The sequence below is a fragment of the Nicotiana sylvestris genome, chromosome 1 (genome assembly GCF_000393655.2).
Source record: "Nicotiana sylvestris chromosome 1, ASM39365v2, whole genome shotgun sequence".
NCBI classification, from domain to species: Eukaryota; Viridiplantae; Streptophyta; class Magnoliopsida; order Solanales; family Solanaceae; genus Nicotiana; species Nicotiana sylvestris.
The window spans coordinates 146,267,190-146,283,669 of record NC_091057.1 but is presented as its reverse complement, the minus strand read 5'-3'; the positions used below and the strand labels follow the sequence as shown (position 1 = coordinate 146,283,669).

Here is a 16,480-nt window from a genome sequence, read left to right as displayed (position 1 = left end):
CGGAATCTCCTGCCGTTGTCAGTGATCAACAACTATCGTGGTGGAGAATCAGATTTCCGAGGCTGTCGTCATGATTTCGGACGCACCCTTATCTTCTGCAGTTGGTCGTGTTCCCTCTTCGGCTGCCGAAAGAGGGAAAGGCGTGGCGATCGATGATTACGAATCTGAGTCGGACCTCTATCTTGATGACATCAGGATGTTTGAAGAGGGCCTTACCCACTCAGTGGTTCATGCGTGGGGCTCGGCCCGTATTCTTCAGATCCTTTTCGGTGTCAGCCTCTTAGGGGACAGAGAGGATCTGGTGCCGCAGTTCAGCCTGCTATGCTCCGAAGTCGAAAATGCGGCCCTTCGGTCCGTTTCTGATACTGATTTGATGGATGAGGTGGCCACCATGGGCTTAAGGGTACGTTGCATTTTACTTTTGCTTTTCTTTACCATTCTTGAAAATATTGGTCTAATCCTATCTTTGCGTTTTCCAGACATATATGGTGGAAGTGGAAAGCATCCGCAGGGCTAACACTCGGGCTAGGATTTTCTTGAAGATGTTGGAGAAGTATCATCGCTACCGCAGAAGGTGCCGCGAGATGCATGAGCGGTTGAAGACAAAATACCGGTAATCGGGTTCTTGGCGAGGAGTTGGAGAAACAGGACCAGGAGTTGATGCAAGCCATCCGCAGCAAGAGTGTGCTCGAGGAGCAACTTCGAATTAAGGATGAGGAGCTCGAGTTGGGCAGAGGAGTCGCCGCAGAATGTGAGCATCTGCAGGAGAGATTGAGGTCGATGCAGTCAGAGATGGATCAGAACTTGATCAAGGTAGAGACGATGAGCGTGGAATAGATGGGGAAATTGACCGCGCTGGAGAGCAAGGTTGCTGGGTTGGAAAACATCGAGAGTGCTTGGTCTGAGGCTTCGGCGAGGGCGGCAGCCTTAGAGAACACCATCCGCGTTATTCAATCCGAGCAAGAGTCGGAGATAGCGACAACTACCCTCATGGAGGCAAGGCTCGAGGAACGCATCAACGAGATTGACCAAGAGGCATCAGTTCTGGGAGATCGGGTCGCAGCACTAGAGGCAGAAAATGGGCGACTGTTGGCTCAGGTTGAGTCTTCCTCCAACGCCGTTCCCCACCATATGCACAAGTTTTGGGTTTATGCCGAAGCCTAGCGGGATATATATAAGAGTTTGTGGGAGGGGGTACCGTAACTGAGGCTGCCTATGAGGACGCACAAGTGAAAGCGCGGGAGGCTCGCACCAATTGTGGGTATGATGCGGCGACGCCTGAAGCTAATGGGGGTGTGGATGATAGTGATGGAGGGCTTCTTGGAGGCGGTGATGACGCCGAATGAAGAATGTTGCCTTTGTCTGTTCTTATTTTCATTTGCTTATTGTTGTTTTGTTTTTTTTATATTTGCTCGTCGTCTGTCGTTTCTTCCCCCCTTTCTTTTCATTCTTCTTCCTTCTCCCCACCTTTTTTTATTGTTGGCTTGGGACATGTATAAGCGGCGATAGTCTGCACAATGACTTTGTATAAAGGAGTCGTTTCTTCATTATTTGCCTTGTACTTCACCTTTATTTCAACTATTTTTGTCTTTTTTGTGCGAGATAGACGCCTGTATGGCGAGTCCCGATTTTTCTTTCTGATGACTTCTGGCCTTAGAAGTGTTACGACCTAATCGAGAGAGTGTCTCGTCATTATTCGATCGAGGTCGAAATATTTTCTTTTTAGCGAAGGCCCCTGACTTTAAAGGGTGTTATTTCGAACTTATCGGAATAGTAACCCGTCGTCGTTCGATCGATGTCAAAATCTTCTTTTTGGCGAAGGCCCTTGGCCTTAAAGGGTATTGTTTCGAACTTATTGAAATAGTAACCCGTCTTCGTTCGATCGAGGTTGAACTCTTCTTTTTGGCGAATGCCCTTGGCCTTAAAGGGTGTTATTTTGAACTTATCGAAATAGTAACCCTTCGTCATTCGATCGAGGTCAAATTCTTCTTTTTGGTGAAGGCCCTGGCATTAAAGGGTGTTATTTCGAACTTATCGAAATAGTAACCCGTCGTCGTTCGATCGAGGTCGAACTCTTCTTTTTGGCGAAGGCCCCTGGCCTTAAAAGATGTTATTTCGAACTTATCGAAATAGTAACCCATCGTTATTCGATCGAGGTCGAACTCTTATGTTTGGCGAAAGCCCCTGGCCTTAAAGGGTATTATTTCGAACTTATCGAAATAGTAACCCATCGTCGTTCGATCGAGGTTGAATTCTCCGATTTGGCGAAGGCCACTATCCTTAAATTTTGTTATTTTGAAATTATCAAAATAGTAACCAATCGTCATTCTATCGAGGTCGAATTCTTCTGTTTGGCGAAGGCCCCTGGCCATAAAGGGTGTTATTCGAACTTATCAAAGTAGTAACCCGTCGTCGTTCGATCAAGGTCGAATTCTTCTATTTGGCGTAGGCCCCTGGCCTTAAAGGGTGTTATTTCGAACTTATCGAAATAGTAACCCATCATCATTCGATCGAGGTCGAATTCTTCTATTTGGCGAAGGCCCCTGACTTTAAAGGGTGTTATTTCGAACTTATCAAAATAGTAACCCGTCGTCATTCGATCGAGGTCAAATTCTTCTGTTTGGCGAAGGCCCCTGGCCTTCAAGGGTGCTATTTTGAACTTATCAAAATAGTAACCCGTCGTCCTTTGATCGAGGTCGAACTCTTCTGTTTGGCGAAGGCCCCTGGCTTTAAAGGGTGTTATTTCGAACTTATCGAAATAGTAACCCGTCGTCGTTCGATCGAGGTTGAACTCTTCTTTTTGGCGAAGGCTCCTGGCCTTAAAGGGTGTTATTTCGTACTTATCGAAATAGTAACCCGTCGTCGTTCGATCGAGGTCGAATTCTTCTGTTTGGCGAAGGCCATTGGCCTTGAAGGGTGTTATTTCGAACTTATCGAAATAGTAACAAGTCGTCGTTCGATCGAGGTCGAATTCTTGTGTTTGGCAAAGGCCCCTGGCCTTAAAGGGTATTATTTCGAACTTATCAAAATAGTAACCCGTCGTGAGTCCCAGTTTTTGGAGAGCCGGATATCTTGCGGGAGAGTACAGTCCGTTTGGCAGTGCTCGCAACGGAGGGTGCAACGTTGGAGAATGTGGAACGTTGCTGTTTCGCTTATGTTCGCTCTGCACATGGATTGTAGTTCCCTTGTCTGGCCCCTGTCTTCCAGTTCGAAGGTATCGCTAGTGGGAGGTATCACAGTTGTTTTACAGTGGTTTTTCGTTCTGTAATTGAGGTGTTTCTTTATTTGTTCGCCTGTGCGGCCGTTGTGTTCTTACTTGAGCAGAGATTAGGAGACGAGTTAGAATGAAACTTTTCTTGCCCCCGTCCGGTGGTCCCATGGGAGAGAACTGATTGGTAACATCGTTCGCCTTGTTTGGCGTATCAATGGTAGATGGGGCGAAGGTTTCTCAGCTTGATAATTTCGCTCGGCTCTCCTTCCCCTGTTTCGTTGCTCCTTTGTCTCGTGTGGGTTGCATTTTTCCTTCGCGCTCCTTTTGGTGAGCGATTGTATTTTTTGTCTTTGATCTGGGAGAAACTAGGAAATTTCACTAAGAAATCCCCACAGACGGCGCCAAATTATTTGATTCAAAAGATATTAAAACCTTTTTGAACAAATCAATCAAAGATGAAGGGGTAAATCTTAGTCAGATATAATAAATTCCAGATCAAAGAGCTAGCAGTGTGGATCATACTTAGGATGAAGGAAACATAAATGATCTTATTGATGTTTGACATTGTATCTCCCATCAATCGATGAGGAGACCGTTTTACATGTTTTCCTAGAGGTTCACTCTCTTCAATCAAGAAAACTCGAAGAGAGCTTTTCAGCTTTTTAAGGAGATAGGAGAAGTGGCCTCCTTGTTGAAAGCTTTCCCTCACTATATATAGTCATGACACCCTTGCCTTTTGCTCGGCTCGTCGTCCTCTTGCCCCCAATGTGTCTTAGTCGTGCTTTTAGACACCGCTCTTACCAACTCGTCGGATGTCAGGGAGGAGATATAGAGTGAGCTATATTAACTTTCGCTGCCCAGTTACTTAGGCGGGACATCGTCAACTTGATCCCGACGGTCAGATTTTGACCAATACAAAAATATTTCAAACATATCGTATATTCGCCTTTTCTTCTCTCTACACAACGTTTTTTTTTACATATTTCTAACGAAACCAATGAACCTCCGGATTAAATTTAATTTGAAACATGGAGTATATAGTAGAATGATAATGGTCAAACTAAAATATTCATCTAATTAAAGAGCTGAAATAGTCTTCTTCTTCACCATTGGAGCCACACCTTCCTGATCTCCCTTCTCCAACATGATTCCTCCGTATCATTTCCTACTACGAAGCACGACTAGCCACTGATTTTTATCTTATTGCTCTTATTTTCTTTTCTGAAAACAGAAAATTTCTCTCGACACCTACAAATCACCATGACCATGGCCATTGACCCCCCTCTCTTCAATAACATAACTTCATCAAATTAAAACAACTACAAACAGAATACTGTACAGAAATTTCACAGAGAACTTTAAAAATACACCCAGCAATAAAGAAAGAAAAATGCAAAGAAGAATTTTCATCTCATCACACTTTTAAATTTTTATTTTACTTTCGTAATTGTTGAAGAATTCTCGTTGTTCTCTTTGGGCTGGTGGTGATGTAAGATTTGTTGGTTTATTTCCAAAATACTAACTGGTACTTCCATTATAAGTAGACCCAGAAGCGTTTTTTGCAATTAATTGTTTGATTTTCCATAACAGATTCAATATTCTTCACCGAGTTAGAAAATAAAAACTTTGACCAATATCTATGGAACTTGGCCATAATTCGGCGGATGACACGTGACGATCTCGACGAGAATAATCTCCGATATGGTCTAAGAAGTCTTTAAAAAAAGGAAAATCATTCTGGGAAAGAAGACCAATGGAGAAAAAAAAATCATGAACTAACAAAATAAACTACAAATTAATTGAGATTTGAAAACAACTACGTAATTTTCTAGGAAGAAGAAGATGAACAGGGGAGTAGAGTGGGAAAAACCAGAGTTGCGTTCTCTTTTTTAATATTATTTTTTTTCTAAAAAAGAAATTGCCTTAAAGTCTTTTGGGGAAAGAGCCACATGTCTATTTTCATTGGTTTTGCCACATCACCAGAGGGTGAATTACACGCATTTTATTTTCTGGATTGCTTCAGCTTCTAGTGTCTAATAGGCATAATTTGAATAGAGATTGAGTGCTCAATTGGTCATGAGGTTAGTTTAAGTGTGTAGATGGAAAAAAAGTCCAAGTTTAGGGGGCCTTCTGCCTTTCCTTTTTATATTGGCAAAATCCTCTTTCATCCTATTCTTTTCTGGTGTCCTCCTTTCTTATTTTCTTTTCGTATTGGAAAAATTCTTTTTTTCTTTTTCCTTTTTAGGATTCAAGTTTGGCTATTGCACATATTATTTTGACATGTTACAGATTTGGTTGGTGATACTTATATATTTTTAAAGTATAGTATATGTGACAAACCATATACCATATATTAATGGTATATATCGAATACATCACATCTATATAAAGTTATAACTTTATGTATGATATCTTTTCTTTACATGCTCTCTATATATATGCAATTTATATATTTGGTATAGTATATGTATAGATAGTAAATAATATTTACTATCTATAAAACTGATACAGTATAGAATATTGGTAATGTTAAAGGTACATATAGCACTTTTGGTCTAGCAATATAGAATAAAATTGACACAGTACAATTTTCTTTTCTTTTTTAAAGAGAACGGTCTGGTGGGTCGGGTCGGTAAATTATTTTAGAGGGCGTTTTTACTCTTTTAAATGGTTGGGTTGAAAAGAAAAATACAAATATCCCCTAAAAGCATAAAGTGACTCTTCAGTTACAAAAGGCAAAATTGGGTGACGCTTCAGTAACAAAACAAAATAAAGTGACTTTACTAACCAATTTCCGTTAGTTCAATGACCTTTGACAAATAAGTCGCATATGTAAACCAGACAACACAACCTTTAAGAGGATTCATAACTTTAAGCTTTAAGACATAGACTATATCTTAGAGTATGCTCTGACAAATGTTGAGTAGGATTCAGACCTAAAGTAAGATGTAATACATAGACAAAATGTTGAGCATGATCGACAAATGTATTTCTTCCAGATTCATGAAATAATATGGGGTGAATATTTGTTTATAGGTCGGTGACATGTTCATTTTGGTATGAATATCCTTAAAATTTCTGAAACAAAAAATATCTAACATTGGTCGACCGTTAATGATGAAAGATTTAAATTGGTCGACCGTTAATGATGAAAGATTTAAATGAAGTAGATACAATTTAGGTAAGTATCTTATCTTCAGTCATTTGGGGATAAAGGAGTTAAATACATTATGTGTTGCTTAACTTGGCTAATTGAGTTGCTGGGAATGATACATTTTGTGTTATTCGTGTTAGCACGTTTGTGTATACATTTGGTGGACTTTGGGACTGATTCAGACGTGGTTGGGGTTGAAATAGGAGTAATTACATGGGAAAGGAAAACCCCAGCGATTGAATAAAGAAGAGTGTTGTGATGAAACTTTCGAATACTAATGATTAATAATAGTGTCTAAGTGTTAGCGGAAAGTGGAAACAAATAGTATTAAGTTAAACTCTAGATAATTCTAAGAAAAAATTTCGGCAATAGATTAACCATGGTATAAATTTATAATTAGAAGCAGTAAACAACAAAAAAGAAGTATTTCAATATGCAAAGGTACGCATTACAAGTGGAATCCGCAGGTCTAATTGAAATGGAATTTCTTCACAACAAAAGGCAAAAAAGTTGCAAGTTATCTGATAAAACTCAGTTAAGCAGCACAAGGATATAATAGTACAAACATTCCTGTACAGTTCTGTGTCAGCTTAAATATGGGTCGAGTTCTTATGTATGGACAGCATTCACTTCACTTAATAATCCTCAAGAAAGTTTGGAAGAGTAAATATACGCATCCATCAAAAATAGAGGACCAAGATGTAGAATAGACCATCAAAACATTATCTCCACCAGCCAAACAGTCGATACAAATATATTCTCCTCAGTCTTCTATTGTATGCCATGAAGGCCCTGGCTTTGACGGGGTCCTCATTCAAAGACTCGAAAGCATACATTTGCTTTGCTTCTTCCAGACCCTCGATTTCCATCACAGCTTGCAAAAGAGCAGGGGTGTCAATGGTGTACTTGCTTTGCTCAATTGTGTCAGCCAAGTGGCGGATGCTTGAGGCTATTGCTAACATTGCATCTTGAAGAGTCTCTGAGCTACGAGTCCGTTCTGCAGCTTGCCTCTCAGGTTGAGCCTCGGGCTCATCTTCATCTTCATTATTAGCAGCCATTTCGGTATATACTGGTTCTTTGGCAGATGACTGTGTCTCGGTTCCATCTGAATCGTTCATATGCTCTGAACTTGCTGAAAGATATGAACCAGATTCTTGTTCGTACTTGCACTCTATCACTGGATTTCCATTCACATTGGCTGACATTCTACTCCAGCGAGTAGGAGCTTGATAATTTCCACATACAATTTTCATTTCTTCATACATGGCTATCTGCTTTCCTCGGAAAGCCCTAGCATCAGGGTGTGCCTAATAACATATTAGATATTGTACAATGGCATCAGGCAAGCAGAAGAATACAAAGTATCTTATGGAACTAAGAGAGATGATAACGAGAAGGGGAACGCCAAAACACAACCCCAAAAAAAAAAAAAGTATTAACCAAAGTTTGGAACAAAAAGCGAGCATGACAAGCTAAAACTTACAGCAACATATTTCTTCCAAAGATCATCATCCTCACAGTCGATTGTATCTGTATTTGGATTCCAAGAGAATCCCTCTTGACTGAGGATATTACTGATTATATTATACCTCTTTTTGATTGTCTTAAGACGATTAATAACCTTTTGGTTATTTAACGACAAGCTGAAATGAGTATTAACAGCAACACAGGCAGCATTATATGCATTTTCATTGAAGCATTTGTCAACTTTATTTCCATTTCTTGCTTGGATAGCAAGTGCTTCAATCAGACACTTGTCCATTGCAGGGGACCATACAACATTTTTTCCCCTGTGCTTCATCTTCTTTCTCCCACTATCTACGTCGTCATTTCCTATAATAAACAGAAAAATAATGTTAAGAACGCAAAATGCTAGGAGATGTGCGGATGTATTTACATGTCATGTTTCGTGGTTTGATGCAGGTATTTCAATCATCCTATTAACATGAGCAAGATGACAACACAAATGTAACAGTCCTTGAGAACGGACCCAAACGTTTGATATCAAAAAGAATAAAAGCAAGAGGGCCCGTGTTTATTCCAAGAAAGGAATCTCTGGTGGTTGATGAACCCACGTTGCTGAAATTCATAGAGGCAGAGCCTCTGGGAATAAATTACCAAAAAATGAATCTGTCAGGAAAAGGAGTCAAAAACTGCCACTACAAACAAGACTGAACTACGAAAATTGAGACAGAAGTTCAATTTAGCTTGACCTCAAGCACTCTCCGGCTCCCCCGGGAAAGAGAAAACAAAAACCATATTTTAAAAAGCATATAACTACAGGTAATGCAGAAGTCCAATAATGCATCATTATGTGTATAAGCATGCATATGTAGAAGCATACAAGACTAGAAGGAAAAGAATAATTAACAAAATTTACTTAGAACTAAAAGTTGAAGAAGCATATAAAAAGGCTGACAAAGGGATGGAAATTGGTCAACTAGATACACATCAAATCTCAGAACTATTACTGCTAAAACAATTGTACTAATGAGCTTGTTATGATTTATGCTTGTTGATTTTGGTGAGATGGAATTTGGATCTAAGTTCCATTTGTTTCCTTTGTTTCCTTTGTTTAAAAATACATCCACAACCATAATACAAACCCTTGCCAAGATTATTTCAAGACCTGAAATTCCGCCCCAGCTACACTACGGATCAACACCATAGAGCAGGGATGGCACCAAGGCAGTACGAAGGTTTTTCATACCCTCTTGTGATGCATTGGCCAGTGTCGGCAGGTACAAGACATTGAATAATTTTCAGTTCTCTTTTTTTTCCCTGATCGGTAAAGAGATACTCCCTCCGTTTCATATTAGATGAGGTACTTTCCTTTTTAGTTTGTTCCAAAACAAATGACACATTTCTAAATTTGGAAATAACTCAACTTTAAACTCTTTCATTTTACCCATTTACCCTTAATGAGATGCTTTTATAGCCACACAAATGTCATGGTCCCACAAACCTTTTACCCCTTAAGCTTTTAAGACCACAAGTTTTAAAAGTCTTCTTCTTTTTCTTAAACTCCGTGCCGAGTCAAACTACCTAATCTAATATGAAACGGAGGGAGGGGGGGGGGGAGTATTAACTTTTGGTGTTAAAAAATTCAAAGCATACAAACATCTCCGATTACAATCTGAAGCTAACATAGCCATCGGGAAACTACTCTAAATGACATCATTCTTTTGCAACACCTACAAAAGTTTGTTACAACTGCTAATAAAAGCTAAAAGGTAATGGAATATGTGATTCTTTTTCCTATATTCATCTCTTGTCAAAACAAGTTGGGGCATTAAGAAAAGAAGATTTGTAGTCAGGTTTTTCTAACCCATAAAACTGGAAACATACAAGAGCGCACACAATGTGGAAGTTGAAGTCCATCAGTTCATAGGACATGATTTCCAGCACAAACACTTGTTTCAGCTGTTTCGTCAATTATATACGCTTACACTTCTGAAAATCATCACTATTGGCTACATCATGAACATATAATCTTATACTGTACAAGTTTATCTATTTCTATTATTTGGTTGATAATAAATTTAAGCCTAGTAGTTTCATAAATAAATAAATAAATAAGTTGACGGAAATTGTGTTGCTGGTCAAGTGTACCTACGCAAGAGAACAAGTGTACTTATTTTGCCCCCTGATGCTTCGGTCTAACAGTAAGAGCACATCGTGTGAAGTACCGATTAGGTGCACGTCAAGAGTTCAAACCTTGATGTAGACAAAAGTCTGGTATTTAAGTTAAGAAGCATAGAGGGGCAAACCCATTATCCACAGGATAGAGGAATGTCATGAAGCCAAATTCGCAAATGTAACCTTCAAACTTTTAACCTTAAATACTTTTTAGTTATTAACTTTTGGTGTTAAAAAATTCAAAGCATACAAACATCTCCGATTCCAATCTGAAGCTAACATAGCCATCGGGAAACTACTCTAAATGACATCATTCTTTTGCAACACCTACAAAAGTTTGTTACAACTGCTAATAAAAGCTAAAAGGTAATGAAATATGTGATTCTTTTTCCTATATTCATCTCTTGTCAAAACAAGTTGGGGCATTAAGAAAAGAAGATTTGTAGTCAGGTTTTTCTAACCCATAAAACTGGAAACATACAAGAGTGCACACAATGTGGAAGTTGAAGTCCATCAGTTCATAGGACATGATTTCCAGCACAAACACTTGTTTCAGCTGTTTCGTCAATTATATACGCTTACACTTCTGAAAATCATCACTATTGGCTACATCATGAACATATAATCTTATACTGTACAAGTTTATCTATTTCTATTATTTGGTTGATAATAAATTTAAGCCTAGTAGTTTCATAAATAAATAAATAAATAAGTTGACGGAAATTGTGTTGCTGGTCAAGTGTACCTACGCAAGAGAACAAGTGTACTTATTTTGCCCCATGATGCTTCGGTCTAACAGTAAGAGCACATCGTGTGAAGTACCGATTAGGTGCACGTCAAGAGTTCAAACCTTGATGTAGACAAAAGTCTGGTATTTAAGTTAAGAAGCATAAAGGGGCAGACCCATTATCCACAGGATAGAGGAATGTCAAGATAAAATGAAGCCAAATTCGCAAATGTAACCTTCAAACTTTTAACCTTAAATACTTTTTAATTATTCACAAATTCTATGTTTTAAGTATGTTTTGCATTTAAAGATATGATTTACAACACAATGTGAGATTCAAATAACGGCCAGTTTAATACGTGATACTTATCATGATATGACAGTTATGTCAAAGACTTAACAGGACTTATTGAAGAAGTAAAAGAGTTCTCCACATTCATCTCTTCTGATACCATTTCCTCTTTGGGCAATGAATTTTTTCCTCTCCTAATTAATAGTCTTTCATCAGATGTTCTAACCCCTTCCCTAGTCAAATCACAGCAGCACCTACAACACAGTATATGTTGCTGGTCAAGTTGACAGAAATTGTGTAGCTGGTCAAGTGTACCTACGCAAGAGAACAAGTGTACTTATTTTTCCCCCTGATGCTTCGGTCTAACAGTAAGAGCACATCGTGTGAAGTACCGATTAGGTGCACGTCAAGAGTTCAAACCTTGATGTAGACAAAAGTCTGGTATTTAAGTTAAGAAGCATAGAGGGGCAGACCCATTATCCACAGGATAGAGGAATGTCAAGACAAAATGAAGCCAAATTCGCAAATGTAACCTTCAAACTTTTAACCTTAAATACTTTTTAGTTATTCACAAATTCTATGTTTTAAGTATGTTTTGCATCTAAAGATATGATTTACAACACAATGTGAGATTCAAATAACGGCCAGTTTAATACGTGATACTTATCATGATATGACAGTTATGTCAAAGACTTATCAGGACTTATTGAAGAAGTAAAAGAGTTCTCCACATTCATCTCTTCTGATACCATTTCCTCTTTGGGCAATGAATTTTTTTCCTCTTCTAATTAATAGTCTTTCATCAGATGTTCTAACCCCTTCCCTAGTCAAATCACAGCAGCACCTACAACACAGTATATGTTGCTGGTCAAGTTGACAGAAATTGTGTTGTTGGTCAAGTATACCTACGCAAGAGAACAAGTGTACTTATTTTTCCCCCTGATGCTTCGGTCTAACAGTAAGAGCACATCGTGTGAAGTACCGATTAGGTGCACGTCAAGAGTTCAAACCTTGATGTAGACAAAAGTCTGGTATTTAAGTTAAGAAGCATAGAGGGGCAGACCCATTATCCACAGGATAGAGGAATGTCATGAAGCCAAATTCGCAAATGTAACCTTCAAACTTTTAACCTTAAATACTTTTTAGTTATTCACAAATTCTATGTTTTAAGTATGTTTTGCATCTAAAGATATGATTTACAACACAATGTGAGATTCAAATAACGGCCAGTTTAATACGTGATACTTATCATGATATGACAGTTATGTCAAAGACTTATCAGGACTTATTGAAGAAGTAAAAGAGTTCTCCACATTCATCTCTTCTGATACCATTTCCTCTTTGGGCAATGAATTTTTTTCCTCTTCTAATTAATAGTCTTTCATCAGATGTTCTAACCCCTTCCCTAGTCAAATCACAGCAGCACCTACAACACAGTATATGTTGCTGGTCAAGTTGACAGAAATTGTGTTGCTGGTCAAGTGTACCTACGCAAGAGAACAAGTGTACTTATTTTCCCCCCTGATGCTTCGGTCTAACAGTAAGAGCACATCGTGTGAAGTACCGATTAGGTGCACGTCAAGAGTTCAAACCTTGATGTAGACAAAAGTCTGGAATTTAAGTTAAGAAGCATAGAGGGGCAGACCCATTATCCACAGGATAGAGGAATGTCAAGACAAAATGAAGCCAAATTCGCAAATGTAACCTTCAAACTTTTAACCATAAATACTTTTTAGTTATTCACAAATTCTATGTTTTAAGTATGTTTTGCATCTAAAGATATGATTTACAACACAATGTGAGATTCAAATAACGGCCAGTTTAATACGTGATACTTATCATGATATGACAGTTATGTCAAAGACTTAACAGGACTTATTGAAGAAGTAAAAGAGTTCTCCACATTCATCTCTTCTGATACCATTTCCTCTTTGGGCAATGAATTTTTTTCCTCTTCTAATTAATAGTCTTTCATCAGATGTTCTAACCCCTTCCCTAGTCAAATCACAGCAGCACCTACAACACACTATATGTTGCTGGTCAAGTTGACAGAAATTGTGTTGCTGGTCAAGTGTACCTACGCAGGAGAACAAGTGTACTTATTTTGCCCCCTGATGCTTCGGTCTAACAGTAAGAGCACATCGTGTGATGTACTAGTTAGGTGCACGTCAAGAGTTTGAACCTTGCTGTAGACAAAAGACTGGTACTTAAGTGAAGAAGCATAGAGGGGCAGACCCATTACCCACTGGATAGAGGGATGTCAAGACCAAATGAAGCCAAATTTGCAAATGTAACCTTCAAACTTTTAACCATAAATACTGGTTAGTTATTCACAAATTCTATGTTTTAAGTATGTTTTGCATCTAAGGATATGATTTACAACACAATGTGAGATTCAAATAACGGCCAGTTTAATATGTGATACTTATCATGATATGACAACTATGTCAAAGACTAGCAGGTTTTATTGAAGAAGTAAAAAGAGTTCTACATGAATCTGATATCACTTCCTCTGTGGGCAATCAATTTTTTTCTCTCCTAATTAATCGCCTTTCATCACATATTCTAATCCCTTCCTAGGCAAATCACGCCCGCACCTATAACACAGTATATGCCCATTTTCACTACATTTCATTAATACCAAAAAATGGCATGAATTTTCATCATTAAACCTTTACTTGTTGTTGTACCCATTAATGCAGAACAAAAAAACAATCAACGAGACAAGTGACCTCGAGAATTTAGGTTAGTAAATAGAGGAACGTGCAAGAAGGGACGTGCAGGGGAAAGCTAAAAATGCAAAATTACTAGCATAACATAAACCTTGAGACTCAATAACTAAAACCCAGCATAGCAATCAAGTAGAAAACATTTTCTTCCAAATATGTAAAATCTTCCACCTTTCCCAGCACAAACTCCATCAAGCAAAACCCAGATAGATAAATTGAAAAAAGGGTTGAAAAAGAGTACCAGTAGAATGATAGAGGGGAGTATTGTCAGGGGCATAATGAATAGTAGGTGATCTCCTGCGAGTCAGTGGTGGTCTGGATCTCATTGTTCGCCGGAGCTAGGAGGTGGCGGAGCAGCTGCTGACGGTGGCAGTCGGTTGTTGAATTCACAACTTCATTTGTAGCAATTGGCTGGGGTAAGGCGTCGTCAGGGGCTATGGTTTACTGTTTCTTGAGAAAATACTTTCCACTTTCCCGTTTTACCAAAATGAGCATTTTTGGTGGATCAGTGCATTTTTGGTGGATCAGTGCGGTCCTAAGATCTGGATCATTAGATCTGTGTACGACATATAATATAAAATTCAATAAATTTATAAGCATAATCACATGGCATGGTACAAGCAAAAATAATTTTGGATTAAAAATTTAATATTATTTTATTTCTTGTTTGTTTAAAAATAGTATCGAGATAGAATAGTAATCTCATGATAAGTTATTCCAGATAAACAGTAAAATTGACAATCCCAAAATTAATACAGCATATACCAAACAGTCAATAAAAAATAATATCATAATAACTAATCACATCGTAACGAATTTCAATATAACTAATCCCAATATAATTAATCTCAGTCACATCATAACTTGTTTTAGTTATGAAATGCTTCCTATAAGCTCATTTGGCTTGTGTTGAGAAAAAAGATTTTGGCAAAAAAATCTTTAAGTGATGCGGGTTTAACTGTTTAACATATAACCCTTGTATTACTAGTGCAAACTGTATATAATTAATAAAAAACTTATTTTTGCTGAAAAAAATTACGTATAATTGGTACTCCACGTATTTGGTTTCCAAAATGAAGCTTCAAAATATCAATATTAGTGTAACTCATGCGAATTCAATATATTAATTTATGCCGATGGAATGCAAAAACTAATATTTGTATCACTAACACCTGGATAAAATCACCTAAAAATGTCTAAAAATCCTTAAGACTGATTCTTCTTGGATATTGCAATCCCTGCATGACAATTTTCAAATTGTGACTTAGCTTGTTGCATTGACAATCTTTGCATTATTATTTGCTGCAAAAAAAAAAAAAAAAATTCTATTATCGTTCATCATAAAACAATTGTATTATATTATTATACCAGCTAAGTAGTGTGTGAACCAAAAAACCCTTAAATTTAGTGATCATAGATAGAAAACTAGTTGGAATTGGTTACATAAATATATACTATTACTATTATCTGTGGTGCAGGATCTCTAAGTGAAACTTGAGAGGAAGTCAATTTAGGCCGGACAACAATGGTGCAGTATGGAGGTTGCGATTTAATTTGCAAAACTAACACTAAAGATTTTTCAGATAATAAGATAAAAGTATGAATTTTTGTGCAGAAAGTATGCGCAGGATATGAGAAATTATAGCTCAAGAATATGTAAGGTTACGTTCCTCGGGTATTTTTCCCAAGTATTTCCCCTGTAACGTAAGAATATTATTACTCTACAACAACAACAGCCCCACAAGTGGGGTCTGGGAAGAATATTATTACTCTCTAAAGCATATATTATCAACAACAAGACTGCAGTAAATAATATATGGACTGAACTACTAAGTAAACTCATGAATTTGTTACTTATCACTGCTTCACTTCTCATGCGCACCAACAAACAGGAAATTAAAATTGGGAACATAAAATAGCTCTGTACAACTACATGTATATTATTCTATAAATATCAATCTAGTGATCTGCTTCAAATTAAAACCACAAGTAAAAACTCCTTTGTACTCATAAATTTCTATAGATGATATTTTGTTTTACAGAAGCAAAAAAAGAAACTCAAATATTGATTAACATATCTTGAAAGAAATTAGGAATCAAGAAGCAATTCTATAGAAAACATGCGAACTCTTTACCAACAACTTGTAGCACCCATAATCATCAGAAGTTCTTTTTCGGCTTGCATACTATCATCAAAATGAACCGTCCTTTTGATGTTTTCAATAGCGATCCGAGCCGCTTCTCTATCTCTTTGCCGTTGTGACTTAGCTTTCGCTTCTCGTAATTGTTTTTCCCACAGCTTTGTTTTCTTCTTCATCTCTGTTCCATCAAACGCTTTGCCTAGAACTTGTTGTTGGGATTTAAAGATTACATCAGCGTAGCGTATTTTCAGCATGGCAGCCCGAATGAATTTGTTATCCTTCTCCAACTCCTTAACATCAACGATATGATCATAGGTGGTGGTATCAATCGAGATCTTCCTCTTCCTACGGCAAGCCATAATATTCTCTCTAACTTGGCAGCCAACTAATTTTGGCTGAGAATTATAAAGCAGCGCCATAGTTAAACCCTGGAGATTAGAAGGCAACGATACACAAGAAGTAGTAACCCTAATCTTTATTGTGTATGAAAGAAAGGTAGTGAGTGCATAAACTAAGTTGGCGCATATATTCATAGGCACGTTGTCCTTTTCCCATCTAATATGGGAAAAGCAAAAAGTTTCCTAAAC

At 37.8% G+C, this 16,480-nt stretch overlaps 1 protein-coding gene across 1 annotated transcript; it reads right to left on the bottom strand.

Moving 5' to 3' along the window:
• Positions 1-6,771: 6,771 nt before the first annotated feature.
• Positions 6,772-14,299, bottom strand: LOC104240448 (uncharacterized). Its single transcript, XM_009795290.2, has 3 exons — positions 13,994-14,299; positions 7,849-8,198; positions 6,772-7,672 (listed from the first exon to the last, which is right to left on the bottom strand). Exons 1-3 carry the CDS (start codon positions 14,076-14,078, stop codon positions 7,088-7,090), a joined length of 1,020 nt encoding a protein of 339 aa, XP_009793592.1. The 5' UTR covers positions 14,079-14,299; the 3' UTR covers positions 6,772-7,087.
• Positions 14,300-16,480: the final 2,181 nt, after the last annotated feature.